At 39.4% G+C, this 27044-nt stretch overlaps 1 protein-coding gene across 1 annotated transcript; it reads left to right on the top strand.

Annotated features, from left to right (window-relative positions):
* The first annotated feature begins 1096 nt into the window (after positions 1-1096).
* cemip2 (cell migration inducing hyaluronidase 2) lies at positions 1097-26966 on the top strand. The gene is made up of 24 exons (XM_079486799.1): positions 1097-1305; positions 2800-3151; positions 3329-3469; positions 3585-4152; positions 9250-9419; positions 10170-10358; positions 11930-12099; positions 12235-12447; positions 12557-12762; positions 13860-13929; positions 14723-14851; positions 17026-17114; positions 17582-17713; positions 18341-18376; positions 18763-18918; positions 19400-19577; positions 22312-22527; positions 22603-22814; positions 22899-23081; positions 23437-23665; positions 23858-23959; positions 25269-25414; positions 25630-25736; positions 25822-26966. Exons 2-24 carry the CDS (start codon positions 2821-2823, stop codon positions 26028-26030), a joined length of 4182 nt encoding a protein of 1393 aa, XP_079342925.1. The 5' UTR covers positions 1097-1305; positions 2800-2820; the 3' UTR covers positions 26031-26966.
* The last annotated feature ends 78 nt before the right edge of the window (positions 26967-27044 follow it).

Below are 27044 nucleotides of genomic sequence, written 5' to 3'. Positions count from 1 at the left end.
CACTTTATTGGGTTCAAAGGATAGAAAACATGGCAAGAAAATAAAGATTACTATGCCTGCAGCGAAGCAACAAGGGATGTTTGATCATTTCCCAGCTTGCATCATATGTGTGTTCAAAAACCTTCAGTTGGATTAGACGTTTCTTCATCAATTATTCAGAACATTGTGAAATTGACTGCAGTTTTGGGTCACGCATCATAGGCTCGTGTTTTTGAGGGTATGGCTTAAGTACATTAAATGATCTAATGTAGAATTAATGTAATAGATTTCATTTATATTTTTTCTTGTTTATTTTAAGAATATAAAGATATTTTCATGATCCGTTATGTCATTATTTTAAGAAATCATATATTAATTCATAGTTCATGTATATTAAAATGTTAGTAAGGTTGCACGTTCTCTTTACTCTGCTTCTGTTGTCTGCGAGTCATGCGCATGGCGAGGATGCCCATTGAGCTCCAAGTGGCGCTCACGCATTACTATTTCCTATCATACAAATAGTTACTCCCTCAAGGGGCGCTGGTGGGCTCAAGAAAGCCAAAAACTCCATTCAAATTTGAGGACGTTCTTATCATCCTGGACACAATTGTACACTAAAGAGTATATATATATATATATATAATAGAGCACGTGTCACTCCTCTCTTTATTAAGTTACACTGGCTCCCTAAGGTCGCTCGCATCAAATTCAAGACTGCTCCTGGCCTACAAGACCCCCTCACATACCTTCTCTATATCTGTTCCACATTTGCTGAACGATGCCCGCCGTTACAAGATCAGCAGATTCTGTAGCCATCTTTAAGAATCGGAAAAGGAAATATGAGGACTTGCTCAAACAAGAAAAGTTTGAATAATATAAATAATCAGGAAGGGGTTCAAAAAAATTAAATAGAACACTACATCGTTTTAATTTAAAATTCACACAAAATCTTTAAGTACAATATATACGAAATAATTTTTTATGTAGACTTCTACTACCTGTCCAATGAGCGATAACGTCTGGGCCCTAAATCCCGCCCCCTTTGGTACTGTCGTTTAACGCTAGCGGCCATTCCTGACGCTTGTTTCCATTTCAATGGCTCGCCCTCACACTCTGTACACGCCTCTAATTTTACTTCCTCCGCGAGCCGCGCCTGGGACGGGGCTGGCTGACTTCAGCCAAGGAAAGAAAACATCATGTAAAAGAAGATTTAAACACATCAAGTGCGATCTCCCTGTTATATTGCCCGGTGAGTCGCGCGTCTTCTGCTGAGAGCGAAGAAGGAGCGGAGAAGCCAGGGACGTGACACCGTGGATCTGGCTAAAGGTAAAAGATTCCCACCACTGGGACCCCCAGTTTAGACCTCTACGGTAGGAAGGCTTTCTTTGCGGACTTTCGGCGAGACTTCGTGAGTCATGGCATATTTTGGAAGATCCGTCACGATTGAATCTGGAAATTAAAGTCCACGTGTCCTAAGTTGATGAAAGTTTGCGGTATGTTTGAACTTTTCGCGGAGCGCGATGTAACAGTTACAATGAAGCGACAGTATGAGACGAGAGTTGTTTAACAGTTGTTTAGGAACGGCTACTGTCAAGTTGGATATTGTTGATTTAAAAAAAATACTATATCCTATTCTTATGCATTTAATATAAGGGTTGGGACTTTATTGTTCTATACCCATTGGAAAACAATCTGGTTTTATTGTAAAACTATAATAACAATGCTTTTTGAAGTATTTATAACTATAGTTCTACAACAAACATACTGGTTAAACTATGGTCAGTATTAACATTTGTGGATAATATGGTTTTACTACAAACCACACTTAATACTATTGTAAATCCACAATAATTCAGCTCAGTTTGCAGTATTCATGAAAACTATTCATATCAATACTATAATATGCATGCTCTGGATGACTGAAACTAAAGCATCTTAGTTTTTGTCCCTAGCCTGCTTTTGTCTATTCATCCTCATAGTCTATACCATTTCATTGCTCACCCCCAAATGTGATTTCATCCATGCAAGGGTGAAAAAAAAGACAAGGAGGGGAGGATTCTGACACATTTAAGCATGGGTATAGATTATCCCGGCAGAAGTGGGTGAGGCATGTCCCTCAATGGTTGTAATGATTTCTGTGGAGCAGCAGCTGACCAGAGAAAGATATAGTGTGAGTTGAGGTTGTGTTGTTTAGGGTGTGTGTCACTATACTGTACTTAGTCTAATAGTTTAACAGGAGATGGGTCAAAGTGCATATTTTTTCTTCTCTAATGGATAAAAGGCTTGGACGTTTTATGATTGATGTAGCCCAGAAGACCCCCACTAGTGTTTACGTGCATTGGCAACTGTTTTGGTAACGTGAGATCACATTGTAAAAAAATCTTTGTGCAAGTAATTCTTTTAATGACGACTGAGAAATTTAACGGAGGTGGTTATTGTTAGGTATTTGTGTCACAGTCTTTTATGGGTTTTGTTGAGCCAGTCCGTTATTTCTGTGGCACGAAGGGGCCAGGAGTTGAACAACTGAGCTTTTTTTTTCCTCTTAATTGGTGCCATGTGTTTGTAAATAACTTGAAAATGTGAAAACCCACAGCAAGCTTTCACTTCAAAGCAGGGCGCTATGCCACTATAAAATCGATCCTGATAGACAGTAGGTCTAAACTGGCAGTTTGCTGTAAACTGAAGACTAGACGCCCAGTCAGGCTGGCGTAGTGCAGCTTTGCCAACATCATCTTAACCTAAGAAGTTGTTTTTAGAATCATTCAGACACAGTTGTTTTTTGTATTTACTCATTTTTGTATTGTTTTTCATATCCCGCAGACCGTGGCAGACAATTATATCATGCAGGTGAATGATGGCCCCAGCAGTCTCCCCATTTTTGTGGCTCCTGTCAATGGAAATGCTCAGCGGTCATCAGGATACGTTCCAGGCAGGATTGTTCCAGTTCGTTCTCCACCCCCAACCAAGGCTCCCCCACCGCCCCCACTAAAGTCGCAGGCCACGCCCCCTGCACGGCCTTCGGTTTTTAATCTGTCAGAAGATGAGAGCAGGAGAGAACGTGACCAGAACCGACAGAGGAAGAACACTTACATCTGTGTTGGCGTCTTCTTCGGGCTTTTCTTCCTGGTTCTCATACTCGTCCTCTGTCTTACCTACAAAGATGTATTGGATGGTAAGACGCAATTTTGTGTTTGTCCTTTAGGTCCATCAGATCTCTTTCTTAATATGAGTAAGGAATCAGATGTTTTGGAGGCTGATGAAAGATCAAACCATTTCAAAACCATTCTTTCATCAAAAGCAAAACTGTAGGCAGTTGTCCGTAACATTTCCATCATTCATCTTTTTGTAGAGAACTGCCCCCATCACAATCCTGCACTGCGGTCCTGGATCCCAGGTCATGATCCCAACAAGGTAGTGGTGGTACACAGTGGTCAGCATTTTTGCCTTGCATCATCTGCCACTTTGCACTCTATCACCATCAAGTCTGGAGGTAAGATCATAGAAATCCATCAAAATATTTACATAAATGTAAGTTTCCTTTGCAAAGCAGTGTTATTCATTACACATTTCTGCGTTATATATTATATTATTAATTTGATTTTTAGGTTCCGTTGTCTTTGCGGACGATATCACTGGCTCCAAAAACATCACATTACGGACGCGTCACATTTTGATCGAAGATGGTGGCGCTCTTCATATCGGTGCTCCAAAATGCCGCTACCGCTCCTTGGCCACCATCACTCTTGTTGGCCGATCTGACGAGACCTCTGTCACAGAGGTTCCCGGGATGGGGCGCAAATTTTTAGGTGTGCATGGAGGAGGAACTTTGGAGCTTCATGGATCAGAGAGGCTATCTTGGACCCTCCTCACTCGCACTGTTCCCTCTTCAGGTTTGGCTACAGGTGGCCATGCCTTCCACAGGAATTTTAGTCGTGGGATTAACCTGCGGGTGGTTGATCAGGATACGTCAGAAGTACTGATGAACGACCGCTTTGATACGCATGATTCTCGCAACGACAGCAAGAGGCTGAGTAAGCTGCTGAAGGATTTGCCTCCAGGACGCATTGTTGCTCTTGCCATCGGTGATTCAGCAGTTAAGAGCCTGTTGGATGAGACCAAGAAAACCATTCAGGATCGTCTAGGGAGCACACATGTCAATGACCTCAAATACAGGTAAAACACACTAATAACCATCTGAAATGGAAAAGGAATTTCAAATTCTGACATTTTTGAGAGTTAAAGGGGTCATTTGACGCAGTTAAAACGAATATGATTGTTTGCTTTAGATGTAATACAATGTGTAAACACGATTTAAGGTTAAAAAAACGCTGTATTTTCTACATATCATGCATGTTTGTATCTACTCTTTGCTCCGCCTCTCTGAAACGCGCTGATATTTTACAAAGATCATCGCTCTGAAAAGTTTGGTGTGCTATGATTGGCCAGTTAACTAGTGCGTAGTGATTGGTCAAATACTGCACGGAAATGTAACGCCTCTTACCATATTCGGAACATCAGGTTCCATACGACAGGTGATAAAATGACATCGATCTTTCCTTATCAATTGGAGCCTGAATCTGATCCGGAAAAAGAAGATTAAGCCGGTACAACTTTGCCAGCGCGACTCGAGCAGGATGTAAAGGATTGGTTAAGAGTAATTGATTATAAACAAACAACCATATACATCCTACAGAGTTTGTGTGAGATAGAGACAAGCTCGCATAACAGCAGGGAATGGTAACATAATAAAAACCGCAAGTGCATCAGCCCTTCTAGATAATCCAGTGTTAAACCATGTCTCGTCGCCACTCAACAAAGACAATAAACCCCATAATAAACACAATATTGTTGCCTCTAGTTGGAACAGAATTACTGATTATTAGGACTTATGTTGTCTTTTTTCCACATTGTCTGCGTGTTTGCATTTGCAGATTACACAAAGAAACAACAAATTTAACTCGCGTTAGTCCGTAACAAAGTCTTTTACAATGAAAATATACGTACAGGCTGCGAATCCGAAGCGCCAGACAGTCCTTGCAGAGTTTTAACTGTTGGAATTGCCTCACTTTTTAACAAAAGCTTCCGTGCATAGCCGGTCTTGATCTCTCCCAGATTCGTGAAGCAATCATCCGTGAAATGCGCTGCACACACTTGCATATTCAGATTTACTTTTCTGGAAACGTATTGAACATTCGTCCTTTGGAAGGGCAAACAAAGAGGCTTTCGTTTCACAACAAAACACACATCGTCTCCGTGACATGGCTGCGCCCGAGACGGTACAATGAGATTTACAAGACCACCTTACTTGCGTTTAGATTTGGGCGGTCTTAGCGAAATTGTGTTATGAACTGACGTAGATTTGCCGGGATGTGGTTACACTAGGCATTTCAGGCCGGTCTGGGTGAGCATTCGCTTCTAGATAAAATACATCTTTTGTTCCGACACTTACATTTTTGCAATTTAACGTGTCTAATACATGCATGGGCAACTTATAACACACCAAAGACAAAGAAAAATAAGTATTTCCGCCGAATCACCCCTTTAAACTATGAAAACTCTCTACATCACCTTTATGCCATTCCAAATGTATCCTTACTTTGTTCCTGAGTTCCTTACTTTGACAACTCGTACACACAAGAAAAATATGGTTTTCTATATATTGGCAGGCTTATATATAATATATATAAAAATATTTTTGCTTCCTTGCCGAAGGAAATAACGTATTTTCAAAACACGCTCTGTAGAGCGATTTGTCTGTTGAGGGCTATTGAAAACAACATGCAAGGGGACCTGTGGTGTATAGATAGAAATAGCTCATTCTTAGGTCATAAGAACATAACGCTTCATAATGTTAGATCTTTTTATACCTCTGAAGACATAGTTATGTGTATTATATTGCATTTCTGTTATACTTAAATAAATGTTTGTATATGTGTATGTGTCTGTGTAAACTATATAGTTTTTACGTCAATTGGAAGGTCACTATCCAATTGACGTAGGATTTGTTGAGGGCAACAAATCCTCAGGAATCTTAGAAATATTAATTTTACTTTTGAATAGGTCATTCTTGGCATCCTGAAAACACATAAAAAATGTAGAGTAATATATTAAAGGGGATTCCTCATAATTTTCCTACAAATGTCATTATGAAGTGTTTTTAAAGCTATAAACTCAATCCCTGTTGGGTAGTAGGAGGAAAGAACCTTTTTCCAGCCCAACGTGTGTTTGCTTTGATTAGCTCAGGGTAGAGCTTTGAAGTTACTTTGATTGGGAACAGAAAGTGTCCTGTTGTTCCATTTCCAAATTCCGTCTACCCCCTGGGATAAAGCTACTGAAACACACAGGCAGCGGACGTTGTGCCAAGTTTATGAGTTCCGTTTATGTACTGTTACAAACTCATGCTTGGAAATCCAAACTTAATGTATGTTGCTGTTTGCATAACTATGAATCAAAAACATTGTGGTATATACATCTGTTGCTATGATATTTTGTGACTTAAAGGAATAGTGCAACTAGAAATAAAAATTCGGTCACACTTTATTCACTCTTTTGTCGTTCAAAATCTGAATATGACTCTTTCCTGTGTGGATTACAAAAGAAGATATTTTGAGAAATTTCCCAATGGGTTTTGTGTCCATATAATGAAAGTCAGTTGGGGCCAGTGATGTTGTTTGGTAACCAATATTCTTCAAAATATCTTCTGTGTTCTGCAATAAAAGTCATACAGGTTGAATAAAGAAAGAAGTTAAATTTTTGGATGAATTGTCTCTTTAAATCTTAAAAACACTTTTAAATACTTTGATGTATGTCCAATACATTAATATTAAGTGAAATGTAAGGCAAATATAAAGATAAGTATTCAGTTGTCATGTTAACTTTTGCTAGTAAACTAATTATGAGTCTATAATCTGCTATTTCGAGTAGTTAATAGGCATCCACAGGCTTAACCTAACTGGTTGGGTTGTTCTATGGAAACGTATCTAAGGAAAGCTTCCTCTGTTTGGGATGGCAGTATTCCTGCAGGAAAAGGCAGCTAAAAGGTTACGCAGTCACATTTCCAGGATTTGTATAAAAAATAGCTGACTTGTGTATCTGTCTGTCTCTCCTTCTAGTTTAGAGGTAGTTCAAAGCCAGAGCAACCAGATCCAGAAACTCTTCTGGTTACAGAGCCAATGGAAAGTATGGATTTTCGGAATGGAATGTGGTATATTACGATCCAACTGAAAAATGTCCAGAAAGAATTGAAAGGACGACTCAATTTTTGAGTTTGGAGAGGAATATAGAAATGCCTTGTGTGTATTGTCTTTGTCAAGACATAAAGTCTGCAGTCCAAAAGGCACTTCTTCTGCCATTCCAATAAACATGGAAAATATGCATGTGTGTTCTAATGCTCAAGCCGCAAGCCGAGGGCTGTGTCTCTAGTCACATTAGGTTGGTCAATGATAATGAAATGCACAGACACAAACGTCTTGGGATAAAACCTTCAAATTTAGTTTCTTGTTAGCAAAGGAAAAGCATATTTTCTGAGGAAATGTGTGTGTCTGCTGACTGGTGCCATTGCGGTTGTGTGGTTTTGTGTGAAGCTAAAAGAGATCAGTGGGCAGGATATGATAATACGTTGGTGTGACAGTGACACGAAAACCCCTGATGCTCCATTTTGACAGCACGTACATTTACCACTACCTACTCACCATGTCCCTAAACATGCACACTTGGCAGCTCCCTTTGCAAAATAGAATAATCTAACTAAAAGGTTACGCAACACAAACCAGGCTCTGCGAATCTTCCCCCCTGCACCCCATAGGAGCTCCAGAGGGGGTGCGTTGCAACGCACACATCTTTCAAACATTGATAAGCCTGATATTGGTCCATAATAAATTGAACAAATGAGCTCTGCCAATCTTATTCTGCCTAGGAGGTAAATTACTCAAAGTTGAGGTATGAAAGTTTGTTGCCTAATCATTTATTGTAAAATGTGGCTGGATGCATTGTGTCATTAAGAAAATACTTTTCTCGGGGGTTATTGTCCCTGTGGAAAGTGTAGGAAAGTGTAGAAAGAATGTGCTAAGTGGCACAGAAGAGTCACAGATCCCAGGGGATTTCTCTCTCGCTGCTGAAAACTGTTTTTGATGTTTGTAACGCTGTTGAGGAAAATGGCTTTTCCACGCAGTGTTGAATTGAATTGTGGAAATTGTTGCTGCCCATCTTTATCTTTGCAACAGGGAATAGTTCACCCAAAAATTAAAATTCTGTCATTATTTACTCACCTGAGTTGTTCCAAACCTGTATAAATTCCTTTTGTTCTGCTAAATGCAATGGAAGATGTTTGAAACACTGTCAGTAACCAAATAGATATTATCCCCCACTACTGTCATAGTAGGGAAAATAAATACTATGGGAGTCCATGTTGGATGAGATCTGTTTGGTTACTGACATTCTTCCAAATATCTTCCTTTGCATTTAGCAGAACAAAGAAATGTATACAGGTTTGGAACAAAACTGGGGTGAGTAAATTATGCAAGAATTTTCGCTCTGTCATAGTTCTATTAAAAAGTGACGGCACTTTCATAACGGCGAAATTAATAAAGCAACAACAGAAATAGAAAACGGGGTGACACCAGTCGCCCTAGAGCCTGCTGTGGTAACAACAAATTGCAATTGTTGAGGTATTTTCTATGTTTTTGTAAGATGGTTGTTCATCTAAAATGTATAGTGTCAGCATTTACTCACGTTCATGTAGTTGTAAACCCTTTGAATTACCATTTTCTCTGTGGAGCACAAAATGACAGCTTGAGCCGCCATTCACTTTCATTTAATGCCAGATGTCGCCATTAAAGTGAATTGGGAGTTTATATAACTAGAAAAAACGAATAAAACATTTACAGACTAATTTCACAGTACTTTGGGTCTAGCTTAATACATATAGGCTAGTGAGAAAGGATTCATTAGTAATTCTCATTCATCCGTCACAGAGTTTGGCCTTGTCCCCAGAGTTTAGGCTTCTCTTCCTTTACATTCCATTATGTGGATAACTGATAAGCACGTGGGTGTGTTGACTTATAAAAGAGGAACTATTCAGTCTACTTCAGAATGCTTACCACAACCTATCAAGTTTTTGGTGTTTATAAAATCCCACATGCCACCATGTTTTGGCAGCCAGTTTTGCAATCAGTTAATGTGGAGAGACATGATATGTATAAACACATATGTCTTATATTCGTCATACTCTCTGTTCGTAATCTCATGTTCTCTCTGGTCTTCATCTTTTAGGCAGGCCTGGGCCTTGGTCTCTGTGATTGGAGGAGGAAATGGTTCTTGTACTGAGGACGTACGCGAACATGAGAACCATGACACAGGTGGCAAGGCACTGGCTCGCCGAGACTTTATTACTACAGATGGTGTTCGCTTTACAGTCACTGCATATAGCGAGTGGCGAAATGGTTTGTTCCCAAATCGTCTTATCTAACATCTGAATAAAACTTAACAACGTAGCAGGACAAAGCATGTATTAAATGATTTACAAATATAATAACCGATCTGACTAATTTAATAACCCTGTCTGACAAACTGGAGTGGCCAGAAAAACATACTCCAGACACAAAACTTTATTAGGTGCTATTACTAGTGTGGACTTGTGCATAAACTTTTAGACATTTATTAAAAACATTGTATTTTCACTGTGAAAATACACAATTCGCCATTAAAGGTACAGTTCACCAAAAAATGTTGTTCAAGTTGTTCTAAATCTCTATAAGAATACTTGTAACCCAACAGTTCTTGGCCATTGACTACCATAGTCTGAAAACTTAAAATGGTAGTCGAAAGAGCCCCAGAACTGCTTTCTTACATCCTTCAAAATATCTTCTTTTGTGTTCAACAGAACAATTTTTTTTTTCAATGGTGGCCAAGAACTGTTTGACTACAAGCATTCTTACAAATATCTTCCAAAATATGCAAATATGAACTGTGTTCATTAAAACAAAGAAATTTAAACAGACTTGGAACAACTCGAAGGTGAGTAAACAAAGACGAATTTTCATTTTTGGGTGGACCGTTCCTTTAAAGGGTTTAGTATTGTTCATTAGTATCTGAATAAACTAGATCAGAGCAGTCTCTAGTCAGACACATCTGAAGTCATTGAGAAGTGCATGAGGCGTAAATGAATTATTGTTTTATTTTCTACTGTAAAGGTTACCCCACATCAGGCTTCCTAGTGGATGCAACAGATAAAGTGGTGCTGAACCTTCTAGACGATCACAACAGCTGGAAACCGGGTGATAGGATTGTGGTGGCCAGCACAGATTATTCCATGCATCAGGCTGAAGAGTTTACCCTGCTCCCTTGTCCTCACTGTAAGAGGAATCAGGTCCGAATTCAAGGTGAGATCACGGATGTGTCAGCTTGTGTGTTTGCAGTGCACCTTAAAGGGCTACTCCGACGATAAACTCTGCCATTAATTTCTCACCCTCAAGTAGTGTAACATCGGAATGACCTCCTTTTTTTTCAAAAACGCAAATAAAGGTAGTTTTGGAAGCTTTCTGACTCCTCCTTAGATTGCAACGCCACCAATCTTCAAAGCTCTGAAAGTGCGCAAAGCAATCTGTAAGATTGTCCACGCGACTCCGGTGGTTCAGCATAAATTAATATAAAGCGACGAGGATACTTGTTGTGCGCAAACAAACAAAACTAAGGACTATATTAAAAAACGTCCTGATTTGAGTGATAGTTCCCTGCACACGTTCCGCCACACGACATGCATCCGGTGTCAGCATCGCTCAAAGCATGCGCAATCTAATGAAGTGCATGTTGGGTCAGAACACGCATGCGTCGAGCGATGCAGACAGCGGATGCACTGTCATGTGGCTCGTGTGATGGTTGCGTTGTAATCTAAGGAGGAGACAGAGGAGTCAGAAAGCTTCCAAAACAACCTTAATATGCGTTTATGGGAAAAATGGAGGTCATAAAGATGATAAACTACTTGAGGGTGAGTCATTAATGGCAGATTTTTCATTTTTGTTATCCTTTAATGTTTTCAATGGTAACTAGCTGCAGAGTGGCTTACCCGAACCTTTCTCTTTTGTGTATTTTTATACGCCATGACAGTAACATGTACTAGCAGGATTATGTCATAAATCATAAATTCTTCTATAATTAAATTTGTGCTGGACGAGGGCTGTTTTGTATTACTTTACTGTTATGAGAAATGTGACCCATAACTGTGCATGGTACTGGGATCAAGTTAACCCCAGTCGGCTAATTTTGGACAGGAAAAGACAGGGAGGTACTGTTTACCAGAATCCCATAAACAAACTATTATTTTTGAGCAAATTCCAGCAAGAAGGGGCAACATGGACAATAATTCCTCAGGGAAGTATTTCTGTAATTGCTTTCCAAAACTCCAGTGTCCCAGTTCATTTTTCTCAGTAAATATGTAGTCCAGGTCTAAGATATTGGAAAACGTCTTCAGTGTGTGGCCTTGGTTAAAGGGATATAGTTTAAATGTCACCTTGTGCATTGTGCTCTGTTGGCAAAGCTTTTGCCAGACCTTTTCCTTCCGGAAAGACAACGCGTGCCCTTCGGTTTTGTAAAGGGCAGTTTGAACTTTGTGAACAGATTTCCTTCCTGTCCACATGCATTTTATTTTTAAGTTAAGTTGCATTTAAGTTTTTAATTGTCTACCTTCATCAATATTTCTGATATATAAGTTTATTTAACAACACTGAAGTATTTCACTTTGCACATTTGGCCAATATGTGATTGTGAACGCTTGACCAAAACAGGTTATTTGCAACAAATCTGCAGCAATGTTTTGTAGATGTTTGCCACAGGGGTTTACAATAACAGTGTATTTTTTTAATGGGATCTCTCTGGATATTATATTTTAAAATATTATTCCGTGCCATTTACAAGCTTCAATTGGCATGTGCATTTCTGTATGGGAATTTTTCAGGAAAGCCGCAGTTCACCCACATAGGAGAGATAGTGGACGGCGTGGACATGCGTGCAGAGGTGGCACTGCTCTCAAGGAATATCCTCATTCACGGAGAAATGGAAAAGGCCTGCTATGGAAAAAACTGGTGCCAGTATTTCAGCCACGACACATTTGGAGGACACATCAAGGTATGTGTGAGCGCATGAGAACAGAAAGTACATTTCAGTATCGTTTTAATAGAAAACTTTTAAAACAGAAAGAAATAGTTTTTTTGGAAGGTTTTTTGGATTAACGCTCTTTAATATTCTATTTAATGTGTTCAGATTTTAGGAAACTTCTCTTCGGTGCACCTGTCTCATATAGAGTTAAAGCACATGGGTCAGCAGCGGGAAAAGGGCAGATACCCTGTGAACTTTCATAGGTGTGGAGATGTGGACCAGCGTGGAGGCTACACTAACCCTTCATATGTGGACTCGTTGTCCATCCATCACTCCTTCTCTCGATGTGTCGGTATACATGCCACCAACGGCCTGCTGGTGAGAAAAGATTCTAAACAGAGAAACTTTTGTATACATACACTATATATTAGAATATTATTTAGTCGTAATCAAAAAATAATTTTCCACCTCATCATAATGTCCTCAGGTTAGGGACACGGTTGGCTATGATACACTGGGACATTGTTTTTTCCTGGAGGACGGGATTGAACAAAGGAACGTATTTTTCCATAACCTGGGCTTGTTGACCAGGCCGGGAACCATTCTACCTACCGACCGCAATGATAGCATGTGTACTGAAATTAATGAAAGAGTACACAAAGGATATGTTCCGTCTCCTGCAACTGAGTGCAAGTAAGATAACGCACACTTTTTTGGAAACACACGTTTGTTTGAGGTTTTCTGGTAGCTCTGCCACCGCAGTAAAAATTGTGCATGTGCAAGTGTTTTATCGGAAACTGTGATGTGATGAGTGCTGGTTCTGCTCTGTGTCGCTGACCTTGACAGTGTGACCTGCTGCATTGTTTGGTAAAATAACAGGAGGAAGAACAGCTCTCATTTCCTGAGATTCAGCAATTGCGTTTTTTCTTGTATCCAGGCAGCCAATAACAAACCCTCTAGGTGGTGTTTTCAGAATGCTCGGGGATGCTTTTGGGGTGTGTGTGTAACTGTGCAATTCTGGGGACGAATGTATTTACATTTATGCATTTGGCATACATCTTTGTCTAAAGCGACTTGCATTGCATTATACTATACATTAGTTTTTTTCAATATGTGCAATTCCAGGGTTTGAAGCTATGACCTATGTCGTTGCCAACGCATGCTCTAACCACTGAGCCACAGGAAAGCTATGTATCCCCAAACAATGGTCAATAGACATTTGGGATGTCCCTAAATTTAAGCAAATGTGCTATATAGACAGAGCTGGGACAAATTACAGTACCACAAATTTGCCTTTATAAAACGGTCAGTTCTGGTCATTGATTCTGATTGGGTGAGCCGAGCTCTAAGCCGTTTATAAAATACCCGGTTTATTTAACTGCTGACTGCATTACATAGCCTAAATATCTCTTGATTTACTTTATTTTATGAAACCTTGCTACGCATATGGAATAACCTTGTTGTATTTGCGTCGTACAACAACGCCCTTGGCTGTTATAAAATGCACTGTAACCCACTGCTTCCTGGGGCTTATTGCTTTGTTACCTTTTATTCATTCCAGTGTCTGTTGTTAATCATTCCAGTGTCTGTTGTAATTCAACAAAAGTAAACCTCTGGAGTGCCATAAAGTAAACAGAAAGTGACACAAAGATGTGATTCAAAATCGGGGTTATTCCATCATTTCTTTCCATAGTGTCCAAATATATTTTTGGACACTGTTGTACGCTACATAGTTTTAATGTAATTTAAAGTCACTCGTTTATTTCCTGCCATGTGTCCTTGGGTTCTAGGGCGGTGTCTACATTCTGGATCTCACACCCCAATAATCATTTAATCAGTAACTCGGCAGCTGGCTCACAGGTAAACCCAAGCTTTTATATAATTAAAGACTTAAGTCTACGACGCATTAGTTGAAGTTCTGGTATTTGAATTTGTAACATTTGTACTATTTTTCACTGATCTAAAGACGTTTAGTTTAACAGGGTCTCCTACCCTGAGTTACGTATGATGATGTCACCTCCTCGGACCCAGGCCCCAAAATCATTGTTTTTAAAGGAGATGAGTGTGTCAATGAGATGTATAGTATAGTTGTAATTTATAGTAATGTTTCAATTGATGTCCACATCCTGGAGATACCGATGATGAGAACATCAGTGCATTTATGCCACCGCTGATAGCATCTCCTCATTCCAATCCTTTATTAAAGATTTATGCGCCAATATAAATCAGATTAGGCTTGTGTTATTTCATTGTTCTAGCTTGGCTTAGTTTGTCCGAGGTTTTGTAAACAAAGCTCCTTATTAAGTCAGGTTAAGAAAGATTCAGTCCGTCCACACTTCAGAAGATGATATGTCCTGCAGTTCAGGAATAAATATTTAAGCAAGGTCAAAAAAACGCGTTTGTACAAAACGTCAGCGAGGCCTCAGGCGTAGATCAGTGACGCTCATTACGCCATGCTGATGAATCCAAACAATGAATCCTGTCAGAACATAGACAAGCAGATTGATACAAACAATAAAACTCGAATTAAATATCATCAATTTGGGAACGTCACCTTGACAATGAAATTAAAGGACTGGATTTTCGTGTGATAAAATATAGTACAATACAATTCAATAATTCTCTTTCTTGCTGTTGTTTGTTTTTCTCTCAGGATGCAGGAATCTGGTATATTTTTCATAACTCCTCTACGGGTGATTCTCATGGGCTGGTACCAGAGACTAAAGCTGAGCTCACACCTCTGGGCATCGTCTTTAACAACCGTGTTCATTCTAACTTTAAGGTACCCGAATGCCTCACCGTTGGCTTAAAATCAATATTCGCAAATACGCTGGCAACCAGCCTTGTCTTCAAATGTCTTCAAATAATAACAAAGCCTCAGGAAACTTTGATATGATTGTGTGTAAACACATTCCTGTCATTTGATTGCATTATGTTAATGTTATGGATTGCATCCTTAGGCTAATAGTTACCCAGACTGCAGACCGTCTTGTTAATAAACAGTTTTCAGGTGATATTTATCACACAGTGTCGATGCTGATGCCATTTCTCCATCTTTATTTAATACCCACCTCTCTTGAGTGAAGATGCAATTTTCTTGCTCATAGCACTGTAGTTCATAAATCATTTGGGATTTGTAATACAGTATTAAAATGTGACTTCAGGAAACCCCCACGCAATACATTTACAAGTTCAAGCTTTTGCTTCACAAGGCAACCTTACTGTTTCTCCTAAATGCCTGTTGTTTATGATCGTTCCACAGTGAATAGTTCTTTGTCAGCTGCTTGTTTGCCCCCTTTCTTCATTTGAACTAGGGAGGTTGCATTGATGAAATTTTCACCACCGGTTAATCCATGTTTAAAAACACCGGTTGTACCAGTGACACCGGGGTGGGGGATTTGCTGTGCAGCCCGGCGCATTTTACTTTGTTTTAAAATAGTGGCAATTCGGGAACGGCAATTGCTTGAATTAATGGTGGGTTCAATATCTTTCTTAATAAAATACACAAAACTTTAAAAAAGTACAATGGCTTTTGCTTATATTAAACACAGACCTTACAAAACGAATAATCACAGCCCACATCAAGCAGAAACTGAACATAAAAACATTAACGTTAGATCATTTTCCTATATTAACTAAACGAGCAATCACAGCACACATTGCACAACAAATAAATTAATTAGAAACTAATAAGAAGGGAATACGAAAAGAAAAACTTTTTTTAAATAAATAAATATGAAATGAAAAATGTGTATTTTAAAGGTGTCCTGAACTGGCCTTCTTTATTATTTTATATTGTTGTCTGACGTCTACTAATAATGTTTGTGTATCAATAAGTAATAGGCTATTGGTTTACAGAGGAATCCAGAGTGAAATGAAGCGAACAAACGCTCAATGTTCAACCAGGCGCTGCAGAATATATTGCATGTTTGTAGCTTGGTCGCTCTAAATAAAAATAACAGTGAAAGAAGTCCTTACTTTTGCACATATGACACGGGGCAAGTCACTCTCGAGAGCCCTTCGCTAAAGTGACAGGGTTGCCAGATCTTAACAAAAAATAAGCAACTAACGACAAGACGAAAACAAATCTTAAAATGCTAATTGTTTATATATATTAAAAATCTGCAACTGACCATTTATTAAGACATAAGTGCCAAGGCTTTTTGATTGAAGACCAAACAACAAGCATAAAGGCGCCTATTAATAACGAACATGGCAACACTGCAAATGAGTGCTGAGTGATGCAGCCTACCGAGCATAAACACAGCGTGTCAGCAGTAGTTTAGTTTAAACTGACGGACAAAACAAATCTTTAGTTTGTAAATCATCACAAATACGGGAGTGTGTATTATGTGATCAATATTAAAGTCATCTGTGAACCAGTGGGCGGGCTAGAGAAGTAGTCGTTGATTCTGTGGAGGCAGTGTTCAACCTGTCATTGATGGTTACATTCCAGGACCTGGCGTTCTCTAGGCCTGGTGTCAATAACAGTTCATATCAGAAACAAGAACGTATTCAGTTCTGACACTTACAGGATGTTCGTTTGAATACTATGAGCTTTTATATAACAAAAGATAAGGTTTTTTATTTCATGATACCTTTAAATAAATGCCAAAGCACTCCTGCTGCTGATCTTTGCTGCAACACTTGTTCCGCTTACGTTGAATGCAGCAGCTGCGTTCAGACGCGCAAGTGTAGTTTGTTCTTTAACTAAACTAAATAATTTATTACGATTAAAAAAGGACATTGAGGGTCGGTGCCGCGGTGAACAAGTGATGTAATCGGTAGGCGGGTGGACACTGTGTATCACCAGTTACACTGACTAACCCAACAAGCCTAATTTGAACACAGCCAACATTTGTTTATTTAAAATATGTCGTTTTATGTCCATGTATAGGACCCAATATGTTAAGCTTAACAAACAGTCGTGGTGACTTTTGTCCTTTTTTGTCTCAGGCTGGCCTCTTTATCGACAGAAAAGTCAAAAGCACCAATGCCACCGCAGCGGACCCCCGCGAATACCTCTGTTTGGACAACAGCGCCAGGTGAGGCAGCATGGTGAAAATCCATCAATAAGCCTGTGGGGGGTCAGGGGTCTTATATTTGCATGTTTATGTGCAACCTAAGCATCCATTCTGCTTACAAAGCATAAAACACATGTGCCCAAATAGAGCATCTGCAGTTCTCACGGAGTATGATTCTAAACTTTCAGACCATGCACTCCCATTAGATGTGTGTAAATTACTCTCTTTTGTATTTTAATGACATTATTCTGAGTCCATGTACATGAATTTATGAATCACAGTGTATCCTATGAAACAAAATGAGATATTGTATATCTCTAAAATCTATACAAAGAATCTTTTTTTCAATTTTGCATGGTTCGCTCTTTATATGCATTTATTTTTATTACAGAAAAATTTGTATAATCACGATAGATACATCAGAATTGAAATATAGAATTGTATAAAAATATAATATTGAAAATAGTTTGATTCCATTGCTTTCTCAGGTTCAGGCCTCATGAGAACGCTGATCCAAACAGGCCACGGGTGGCCGCTCTCATCGACACACTCATCTCCTTTAAAAACAATGATTTTGGGGCCTGGGTCCGAGGAGGTGACATCATCATACGAAACTCAGGGTAGGAGACCCTGTTAAACTAAACATCTTTAGATTAGTGAAATATAGTAGGATTGTTCCGATGCTATCATATCGATACGAGTATTGGAAATGCCACCGATACCTTGTACCTAGTATTGTACTACCATTTATCTGCTAGCTTTGCGTAATGCTACAAATGGGAAATGAATTATTCTTCACTGCTCAGAATGCAAACACAGGAAATTGTAATGTGTCGTCACAAGCAACCACTGTTTAGAGAAGAAGAAATGAAACGTGCTAGCAGTATGTCCGCTGTTTGGCAGTATTTCAGAGTGGACCAACCAGCCACTAAAACTGTGACTTAAAAATACTTAAAATAGTGTATTATTACTGTCAAATGTCTGTAAGATAATAAAAATACTCTAGTTCACTGTATGTATTTGTTCATGTTTTATTAAGGGATATGTCTGAAGCACACCATCAAATAATTCTATCAATTCACACAGGGCTAGTAGTATATACAGCTGTATACAGATACACACCCAGGTAACGGATCAGTACTCTGTATCAGTTGATACCCTGAGCTCAGGTATCGGAAAGGGAAAATAGGTATCGGGATCTATAAAAAATAGCAATGTTCTGATTTAGTGTTTTGTTTTTATGACAGATTTGCAGACAATGGTGTAGGACTCTCATTTGCAAGGTACTTTGTGGTTTTTGTGTTTATGTGAGCATATGCAAATGTTCAAGCATTTTCCTGCTACTTGTGTGCAGACTTGTGTGTAGACATAATAATACAATAAAATAGTTCTTTGTTCTGATAAAACTGTTACAATCTGAATAGAAAAGGCCTGCAAGGATATGCATGACCTCATCGGATCGTATTTGCGTTTAATCACTAAACAGTTAGGCCCACATACAGTACTGTACAGTATTTTAACACAACTAAATGCACGATAAAGCCGTTCTCATTTACATATTTTCTGTTTTTAGAAACAAATAAAATAGTAGGCCACGCATCCGTCTGAGGAACAAACTATGTGCATATGTACAGACCAACTACATTGACTTGCATCTCTCTTACTGTAGTGATGGCAGCTACCCTAAGGATGAGGGATCCAGTCAGGAGGTATCCCAGTCTCTGTTTGTTGGCGAGAGCAGAAATCGTGGCACCAATGGTGGGCAAAATAAATACTGGGGCGTTGGTGGTGTAGACGGGAAGATGAGGACTCTACCCAGAAACAAGTACGCAAACGTTCATACTTTGCTGAAGTTGTATAACCAAAAAGATTAGTTAACCAGATAAGACCGAAGCTGTGTCCAACATCACCCCCCCCCCGCATTCACTATCCCCTACACTAGTGCACTAATATTGTCCACTTTGAGTTAACGAAAGCCAGGGAATGAATTCGGACACTGCGGGCACCATCTTTTGCCAAGATGCGGAAATTCATTCAGCGTGAGCCTCACGATGGATGGCTAATGGCTAGTAGTGAGTATATGTCAGTTGTACACTTGTTATTGCGATGCCTCATGTGATTAAATGAGTGCACTCAATAACTTGTGAATATGGATGTCCCCTCAAAATAGTGCACTATATTAGGATAAAGGGGGCTATTTTGGACACAGAGACAGAGTTTGTAAAATATTTGTCATGTAGTTCTGCTCAACATTGTAAAAGCATAAATGCTACGTAATAATGAATTTTTTGCATTGCCCTGTTCAGGACATTTCCGATTCGAGGTTTTCAGATAAATGATGGTCCAGTGAGGATCTTAAACTGCACGTTCCGGGCCTTCAGCACCACGACAGAACGCTTGACTACGGCTGTCGGGTTCAGCCTGAAAAATATTTGGCAGCTGACACCCAGAAATAACCTGTCCTCTCTTGCCTTCCAGCCCCATGTGAGTACACCGCCCCTCCCCGATGTATATCTTGGAAATTGTTCAAACAGCCTTTTGTTATATTTCTGTACCATGACACTAAATACGTTTTACACACAGAGAATCTTCTTGATTTTGTTTTTGAAAGGATGAATAAAGTTAACATAATAAAAAATAAGTTTTCTGTTAATTTTCAGTAACATTTTGTGTGTTTTTGTTGGGGCATAAAGCCTGTGAAGCTGTGTACTGTCCCTTGTATACACGTTAAAAGTAATGGTGGGCCGATCCCGATTCCCTGGATCGGTATGGTGTCGATACAGAATTTGTTTTGCTGTATAGGGTATCAGAAGTGGCAGGACAATCCAAAATCAGATCCTGTGCTGAATAATATTATCAAGCTTTAAGAAGGATGAGCTATTAGGATACCGCTGTAAGAATGTTAATGCGCTAAATTTGAAAATGTTCTTATGTCAAGCGATAGCTTTATGTGAGGAGAAAACAAAAGATCATTAAAGCAACAACGAGCCGTTTTGGTGTATGGTTACCCTGTTTGGTTGATAAGCGCAATTGTCTGATAAATGTGTTGTAAGTACTGTCGCAAAGTTTCCCCGTTGTCAGCGATACATGTGAATTTGTTTACAAAGCTGATGTAACCCGCTTTCCTAGATATATGTCCATCGATCAGGTAAAGTAGCCTGTGTTACCATAAAAAGTAGAGTAACAGAGCCTACTTTATATGTTGGTAAAACGCAGTAGGTCCACAAGCACCGCCCATTGTATGCCGTAAAGCAGGTAATGGACGGTGCTTGTGAACCTACTGCGCACCAAAGTTTCAAGTGTGATTTCAGCCGATAGATGGCTGAAGGGGTAGCAGTGGCATTAAAATTCGTCCAGATAAAAGTTGTCCTACCACTAAAATAATGTATTTTAAGGTTGAAATACATCTCATTGTTGCTTTAAGTTCATGAAAACTCTGCAACTGCCGTCATCTTTCACCCTCCAGTCAGCATAGACTAGTCTAGTGTTCGGTGACAGTCAGGATGCTAATCTTTCCAAGATGTTCCAATGTTTTAATTATTCTGCATAATCACTAGATAATAGCCTTTGGTTTTGTTTAAAAGAATTGTATTTTTCTCAGGGCTGGAGTGGGTAGAAACATCGGCCCTTCACTATTTCTGTGGACCAGGGGGGGTTTGAGGTGCAGGGTGGCATGCATACGTGTCTTCTGCATTTGTATTTATAATACCTCCATTTCGGCCACACACATTTAGCGGACCACTGGGAAAACCCCCCGAACGCCAGTATCGGATCGGGATCGGTTTCCGCCGATACTTACAATTCAGGAATTGTATTGTAAAGGAAAAAATGGTATCGGCCCACCCCTAGTTAAAAGGGAACTATTCCAAAGCAATTAACCTCATCTTAAATTCAGTTTTCTCATTTCATTATTTTATTTCCACATATAATTTGTTAAATTACCCTAATTGTAGGGACTGGCCCTCTCCTGGGGCATGTCTGGTCTTTTTTAAATTGATTTATTTGAGGCTTTTTTCCTTTTTTAATTAAAGGATAGTGTAGAGAGACAGAAAGTGATTGGGAGGAGAGAGGGGAGTAGGATCGAGAAAGGACTGGGCCCAGGGCACAGTTATCCACACAGACACAGGCTCTGACATGTCTGGTCTTCATAGCTTTGTAATGAAGACCTTTTCTTCTAAGAAGCTCTGATCTTTAACTATGAGGTTCACCCACCCTTAGACTAGTCTTGTGTGTAATAATGCTTATTTATGTTAAAGGGATACTTCACCCAATAATGATTTACTTACCCTCAGATTTTTCCAAACCTGTAAACATTCTTTGCTCTGATGAACCCCCGTTGACTCCCATAGTATTTATTTTCAACTATGCCAGTCAATAGGGCGTGAGATCTGTTTGTTTAATGACATGCTTCCCAATATCTTTCGGTGTTCATCAGAGCAAAGAAATGTTTACAGGTTTGGAAGATGATGATCGCATTTTGATTTTCGGGTGAACTGTCTCTTTAAGTGTTTATAGTTCAATTACCTACGTTTCGTTTGGCCACACATCTGGCTGTTCTCTCCTGATTGGTCACCATTGCTCAAACTCCCCTGGCCCTCAATAGTCATGTTTAATAGCTGGTGTATGCTGGAGAAAAAAGCCTCTTCAAAGGTCTTTGTATGTGGCAATCTGCCGCATTTGTTCTGTCTGAGTGGCAACTCATACACTGTAGTGATAGTCAGGCCGTATGCAGGATTTTAGAAATACAGAGGTCCAAAAACTATGTTTGTCCCAATAAATAATTTTGACATTCTTGATCTACAAATGTGCATTTTAAAGGCTTGAGTGCAAATTACAAAACAATTGCTAAAATCTTGCCTTCTTTCATTTGGTTGGCCAACTCAATCAGATTGACACTTAAGAGTGCTGTTAGACAGCTGAGGTAGATACGATCTGAGATGAGTTATTAGGGGTTTTCTACAATATTGGCACTACTAAATAGTATAGTTTGTCCTATTATGCAATGTTTTCACTACAAAACTACTGAGGTCCGGACCTCTATTTGCAATTATAGGAAAAAGATTTCAAAGAACAAGACTTGTGTAATGTATATAATGTTATTTCGGATTTAAAAAGTATGGAAATTAATCAAAAGATGCAGGCTTTACATGTATAATGTTATATACTCTATTGTTCTTGTTTTCATTCCCTATTAAAAAACAAAATCTTAATCATCCAGGTGACTCTGAGAGCATTTTTTGGAAGACCTGGCGACTGGTTCGAACAGAATGACCTGGACGGCGATAAAAATTCCATCTTTCATGACGTGGACGGTTCTATCGGCAATTACACAGACACATACGTAGGGAGGGCTGATAACTTCCTCATCCGCCATCCTCAATGTGTGGACGTTCCTCGCTGGAATGGGGTCGTGTGCAGTGGCACGTACTCTCAGGTAAAGACATGGGTCTCTTATTAGTCATGTGTATCTCCTTAACCATTTTATCTACTAAACTTATGCTGCATTCAGGTCTATATACAGACGCAGGGCGCGTCTAACCTCAGCCTAACCATCAGAAGAGACGAGTACCATGATAGGCCTATGGTGCTGAGGGGTATTCGAAGCCAGACATCACCATCCCAGCAATACCAGCCTGTTCTGATGATGAGCAAGAGCTACACGGTTCACTGGAACGGTCCTGCTCCCAGAGAAACAGTCCTGTCGCTTATTAATTTTGACAAGTAAGCCATTTCTCTCGCTATTTTAGCTGATATCAAACTCTCTTTTTGCATAATAATGACATTTTGGATGTGTTGCTGTTGTAGAGGTAACTGGGCTCTTCTCGGCCTCTGCTATCCCGATGAAACAGTTTTCCAGATCACGTCAGACATCTACAACAAGCAGAACAATGGCTTCGAGAGCATAGAGGACTACGGTCCAGTGTCATCCATGGCAGACCTAGAGAAACGTCAGCTTGAGAGAAAGTACTTTTTCGACAAATCCGTCGGGTAGGAATGAAAACGTTTGATCAATACATATTACTTAGAGGTAAAGTGTGTTATCTTAGCATCACTAGTGGAAGCCAATGAAATTGCAAGACTGGGTGGGATGTGAGTGAATCAAGCGCAGTAATATAACTTCCTGTTTGTAAAGAAAATATTTTGCTATTCTTTTTTTATGGTGCTTGTGGATAGGAAATTGCTACTTTAATTTCCTTGCTAATTTTCTCACATTCCCTCTGGGTAGTTCCACCTGTTGTTGTTATTGTTGTCCTCTTTCCAAATTCAAACTGTGGCCAATTAAATATTTACAGTATTTAAATAGTATAAGATATTAAGCATGTTCATGTTTCGCCTCATTCAGTTTGTTATGGCTGTACGCTCAAGCAAAGCACAGACGGGATGGCCACAGCTACTGCTCCATCGTAGGCTGCGAGAGAGTGAAGATCATAGCTACCATACGTGCCACACAAAAAACACAAACCTGCAACTGCACCACTAATGCTTACCCCAAATACAGCAAGACTGCCAGCACCGTAGTGCCTATGCCAAAGCCAAACACAGAGCCCTGCAGAGACTGTGGGGCCTCACAGGTGAGCATAAACTAAACTCAATGTGAACAGACATAATCATTTGTGCATCTCTGTCTGATAAAAGGGGTTGAGTGGGGAAAGGATTTTAACTTTTTGAAAGACTGGCTGTCCGTCTGGTGTCCTGACCTTACGTTTTCTAGGTAATTGTCATTAAACTGCGTTTTTCATGAGTGTTTTTCATTTTCTTTGTAGTTGGTCTTCTCCAGTGATCCGTGGAACAGCTACCTCCAAACTCAGATCAAATCCCTCAGCTTAAAAGAAGAACAGAGTAATGACACGCAAGCTTTTATTACTGTGAGTATGATTAGAACCAAATCATTTTGTTCATCTTGGTAAAGTAGACAGTGAATGCATTGATGCATTTTAGTATTGGTAAATAGTTGTGTATGTGGTGTTAAAGATTGGGTAATGCACTTAGTTTGTGCCAATCTCATACTAATCTTGAGTACCTATACAGTAGTATTGCATTAGTCGTATTTTCGAAAAGCATTTAGTTTGATAAAATTTATAAAAGATACAGCTGTACGATTATTTCCGGAAAAAAACAAGATGCGGGCAGTGGGATGGAACTCCAGCACGTGCACACAACACATCATTGCATTAAACGGTAACTCCGATGAGAAATACAAAATCTGCCATTAATTACTCGCCCTCAAGTAGTCTTAACATCTGTATGACCTCCATTTTACCCAAAAACGCAAATTAAGATTTCTCTTCAGATTGCAACGCAACTAAACACACGAGCCACATGACATGCATCCGGTGTCGGCATTGCTCAATGCTTCCACGTTCTGACCACACAGGCACTACGTCAGAAAGCGCATGCGTGAAGCGATGCTGACACCGAATGCACTGTCGTGTGGCTGTCGGGAACGTTTGCTGGGAACTAACACTCAAATCAGGACGTTTTTGAGTTTAGTTGTTAGTTTTTCTTGTTTGCGCACAAAAAGTATCCTCGTCACATTATATTAATTTATACTGAACCAGTGGAGTCGTGTGAACAATTTTACGATGTCTTTGCACACTTTCAGCACTTTGAAGAAAGTGTTACCCTTTAATCCCTTTGTGTTTTTTACATAATGCACGTACACACCGATTGCCCAATAAAAAGAATAGGATCCCTGTTATGAAACAGGGGACCAGACTTTTTCAAAACTTTCCAAAACAAGTGGGAGTGCTGGGGTATCAAGCACAGAAATACAACGTCATACATCCAACCATGTTACCACGTCCAACCAAGACCATGTTAAGCATGAGAAGACAGCACGATCAACAGTGTAAAGTCAGAATGCATGACATATCACGTTACCTCCACTTTAAAGCCAAATGCTGATTTTTAAAAACAATTTTTACGCAACTTTTTTCTACTATATACTTCCATATAGTTCATATTGATTACATATGACAACTTCTAAAAATATTTGTTTTTCATTGGTTATCCTCCTTTTCTACGAAGCTCACGTCTATTCTGCGTTTTTATGTGGACTGTTGCTTTAAGGCTGTGAATGAATGGCTTTTATCCAGTTTATTCTTTCAAGGGTGCGGAAAAGAAATAACAATTCTGTTGACCTAATAAAACTGTTTCCTTTTTTCTGGCTCATAGGTGAATGCAGACCGATTTGACCTCAATCAGTCAGGGTTCCTTTTGGTTACAGTGGACGCATGCTCTGGACAAATCGTAAAGAGCTCATTGTTTACCACGATGGACTTTAAGATGGAACAGTATTTGAAAACTGGAATGACGAAGAGGTGAGGGGTAAGGCTTGTGGTTTGGGGTTTAAGATGACATGTCTGTAGGCTGGGAGAAACTGGCACTGCTATAGTATTACCTGGGTGAGAGACAGAATAATGAAATTGAAAAATTTGACATTTCATTTTTGATGCCCCTTTAAATAATACATCTACCTACCTTACATAAATGATCTGTGATTTTAACTATACCAATAATCTCTGGTCTTGTTCAGGTCTATTGTTCTTCTCGCCACAAGAGGTCAGCCTGCCAACATTGCTGGTGTTGCACAATATCTGGTCCTCCTGGGATCTGCTAAAGTGCCAGATCTTCAGAACAAAGGTAACTTCTCTTTCTGTATTTTTTAAGTTCTGTTTACGCTGATTACGGTTTTCGTTTGCTCATGTCTTGAACTGTCCTTTCCCAGAGGCCATTTCTGTTTTTGGGTTCCTCGGCCAGGGAGGTACTTCGACACAGCCATGGGCTGCTGTGTTGGCATGCCAGAGTGGAGGGACGCTGGGTTTACAGGAAAGGTTCATTCCCCTGTCTCTGGAGGAATACTCTTGTCCACCTCAAAAATACCCTCACACACGGTCGGATCTAGAACTCCTGAGAAAATCTCTAAGCCAACAGTGACCTTTAACTGGAAGTGAACAAACAACACAAGCAACAAATGAATGTGAACAAATGAACTTAATTTATTTTGGCAACGAAAAGGGTTTATGGCGTCTGTGCAAGTATTTTAAGAGAGTGAATGTACTGTATGTGTGTCTGTTTGTTTTTGTTGTGTGTTTGTATAGTCATAAATGCTACAGCACAAAGTGATGCACTTTCTTAATACTGTACACAGCAAAACACAACTTTATTCCAAACAAGATCAAACTACATGAGAAAACCTCACAACCTTCTGTTAGTATACATTTACATCAATGAAGCATTGTCTTCAATTTATCGGAAAAACGCACAGATCTTTCTCTTTTTTATTTATTTCAATTGATTAACTAGGTTGTGCCATTAACATATTATTTTGGAAGGGTTTCTACAGTCAGGTCTTATTCTAAGTACTAATGTTTTTACATGAAGCATCAACTACAAATCTATTTTTCATAGATTATAGATCATTGTTTGTTAGTTAACCACTTAAGTTGGATGTATTTGCAAATTACCATTTAACAGGGGATATTACACCAAAGATTGGTTTGGCAGATAAAAAGAATGTTTGTAAACTTTGTAGTGCCATCGCAGCTTGAGTGATGTAACGTCCCATATGCAACTAAACGTTTCCATAATTGTTTTAGAGCCTGAATTGTCTGGACGTGTCCTTGTAGAGATAAATTATTTAGGCTTTTTTAACCACTGTGAAATAGTTGGAGTAAAAGTGTTGTTGTCTTTCAGTGTTCCTCTTTAATGTAATGCTGTTAGGTTTCACACAGGTATTTTTTCTCGTTTGTTTTGTAAAATCCCAAATTCCCTTTTTTATTAGCTAAGCTTTTGTGCTGTAATTTGATCAGATAAGATATTACAAGACTAATAAAAGATTGACTCGTGTCGTTCTTATACATGGTCACGCGGGATTTGTTTTGTTGCTTTTTGACGCATATTGTGCACATCACTTTCTCCGGAAGTAACCGCTAGGGGGCAAACACGCTT

The sequence above is a fragment of the Barbatula barbatula genome (genome assembly GCF_947034865.1).
Source record: "Barbatula barbatula genome assembly, chromosome: 2".
In the NCBI taxonomy this organism is placed as follows: domain Eukaryota; kingdom Metazoa; phylum Chordata; class Actinopteri; order Cypriniformes; family Nemacheilidae; genus Barbatula; species Barbatula barbatula.
The sequence above is the reverse complement of the archived record's forward strand: the minus strand, read 5'-3'. Positions and strand labels throughout refer to the sequence as shown.